Raw genomic sequence first — 2,297 nt, forward strand, 5'->3', positions numbered from 1 at the left:
CATGTACAGTGTATCTAAGTACATGTACATGTACATGTATAGTGTACTGGTTTCTATTCTTCATGTTAATAAATGAATTAATTAATTAATAAATAATGTACATGTACATGTACTAACATTATGTCCGTTATCATTTAAAATAGCAGAATACCTCATGAAGTACATGTACATGTAGATTGATTCCACTTTTAATTTGATTAATATATTTATTTATTATTATTATTATTATTATTATTATTATTATTATTAATTAGGTCTGATACAAGGAAAGGAATTGTTCACAAACGTACAATTGATCCAAAATTTGGAGAAGTGTTTAGATTTAAGGTAAGATACAGCATGTCTTCTCTCTCTCTCTCTCTTTTATGTTTTGCTGTACATGTTGTATGATTGTGTGTTGTTGTTTTTATTTTTAGTTAGGAAAAGACGACAAAATCAATGATTTTATAATCAGGTAATTGATAATAATAACAACAACAACAACAATAATAATAATAATAATGATAATAATAATGATAATAATACCATGATAATACTTTAATTTGATCCAATATTAAACTTCAATTGAAATATTCTCCCAATGACTAACCCACCTACCATTAGTATGTACATGTACATGTGCCCCTTCATGTACTGTAGGATATCACTGTGGCACCAGCAGCAGCTAATGGGGGACGTGTTCTTAGGACAGATACACTTATCACTCTCCTCATTATCACTCACTGGACCACACCCACCTCGCTCCTACCAGGCCTGGTACAGTCTCCGCCCCAGGTCAGAGTACAGTCCGTTAAAGATTGGATCAATGAGATTATTACTAATATACCATGAGGACTATATACTCACATCAACCACTTATCAACCACTCCTGAACCTACTAGTGAACTCCATCACTGAACCGGTACGAGTATGTACATGTACAGTGTAGCCTCTTTATTAAGGACACCATTGGACCCACACTACCTGTCCTTAATACATGTACAGTGTAGCCTCTTTATTAAGGACACCATTGGGCCCACACTACCTGTCCTTAATACATGTACAGTGTAGCCTCTTTATTAAGGACACCATTGGGCCCACACTACCTGTCCTTAATACATGTACAGTGTAGCCTCTTTATTAAGGACACCATTGGGCCCACACTACCTGTCCTTAATACATGTACAGTGTATCCTCTTTATTAAGGATGTTCAAGGTACTTTTGTATAGGTTTCTAACTTTGTATCAAAGATTTCAGCTACATGTACATGTACTAGTTGACATGTTGACATGTTTTTGTTGTGACAGTTAATCTTGTTGTTTGTTTGATATTATTACTGTTATGTACTGTAGGATTTTCAAGATACCTCATTGTGTATACTGAATGAAGTGAGTAAGGACAGATCAGCAATGGGTCTCTGTATAGTCAATCTATTCCTCCAACTCAATAAAGTATGAAACTAATGGACATGTTTATGTTGATAATGTACATGTACATGTATTTTATCTTTTAGTTTGAGGAGTTAGCTCATAGACTGATTACAGTTGAAGTTACCTCCACCAGGTAATGCTTTATTTATTATTAATTTGTTGTTCCATTTAACAGACAGCACCTAGTGTACCAATTACATTCCTTACTGTATAAAATAACCTCCACATAAAGGACACCTCTGTATAACAGAGACACTTTCTTGTACATAAGTGTCCATTATATAGAGGCTACACTATAATTAATAATCTTTATTTATTTATTTATTTATTTATTTATTTATTTTAGTGATCCTAATACATTGTTTCGTGGTAATTCTGTGGCCAGTAAAGTGATTGATGAGTTTATGAAAGTTGTTGGACAAACTTATCTACACAGGACACTACAACCTTGTATTGATGAGGTAATGATGATAATAATAATAATAACAATAATGATGATAATAATAATAATTGTATTATTTAATGTTTTAATTTAGATATTTGAAGTGAAGAGATCGTGTGAAATTGATCAGTCGAAATTATCTGAAGGAGAAAATATTGACCTTAACATGGTAACTTTAAAATGATTGTATACATGTACATGTACTTATGTTGTGTAGAAGGTTTGAGCTAATTCCAATCAAAATTGGATTTTTTATGAATTTTTAAAGTTACTCTAAAATTGGGTCAAAGTCCCTGTACTATAGTACAGGGTCGTTGGCCAAATTTTGCCAAAAATTAAAAGTTGAGAATTTTTAATTTTTATAATATTTTCAGATGTACTTATGTTGCGTAGAAAGTTTGAGCTGATTCCGATCAAAATTGGATTTTTTATAAATTTTTAAAGT

At 31.9% G+C, this 2,297-nt stretch overlaps 1 protein-coding gene across 1 annotated transcript; it reads left to right on the forward strand.

Annotated features, from left to right (window-relative positions):
* Nucleotides 1-240: 240 nt before the first annotated feature.
* LOC109591514 (ras GTPase-activating protein 3-like) lies at nt 241-2,055 on the forward strand. Its single transcript, XM_020007242.1, has 7 exons — nt 241-327; nt 417-454; nt 640-901; nt 1,333-1,431; nt 1,494-1,543; nt 1,757-1,871; nt 1,947-2,055. The coding sequence occupies exons 3-7, from the start codon at nt 668-670 to the stop codon at nt 2,034-2,036; spliced, it is 588 nt and encodes a 195-aa protein (XP_019862801.1). The 5' UTR covers nt 241-327; nt 417-454; nt 640-667; the 3' UTR covers nt 2,037-2,055.
* The last annotated feature ends 242 nt before the right edge of the window (nt 2,056-2,297 follow it).

The sequence above is a fragment of the Amphimedon queenslandica genome, unplaced genomic scaffold (genome assembly GCF_000090795.2).
Source record: "Amphimedon queenslandica unplaced genomic scaffold, v1.1 AMPQUscaffold_7969_Cont20084, whole genome shotgun sequence".
Lineage (NCBI taxonomy): Eukaryota > Metazoa > Porifera > Demospongiae > Haplosclerida > Niphatidae > Amphimedon > Amphimedon queenslandica.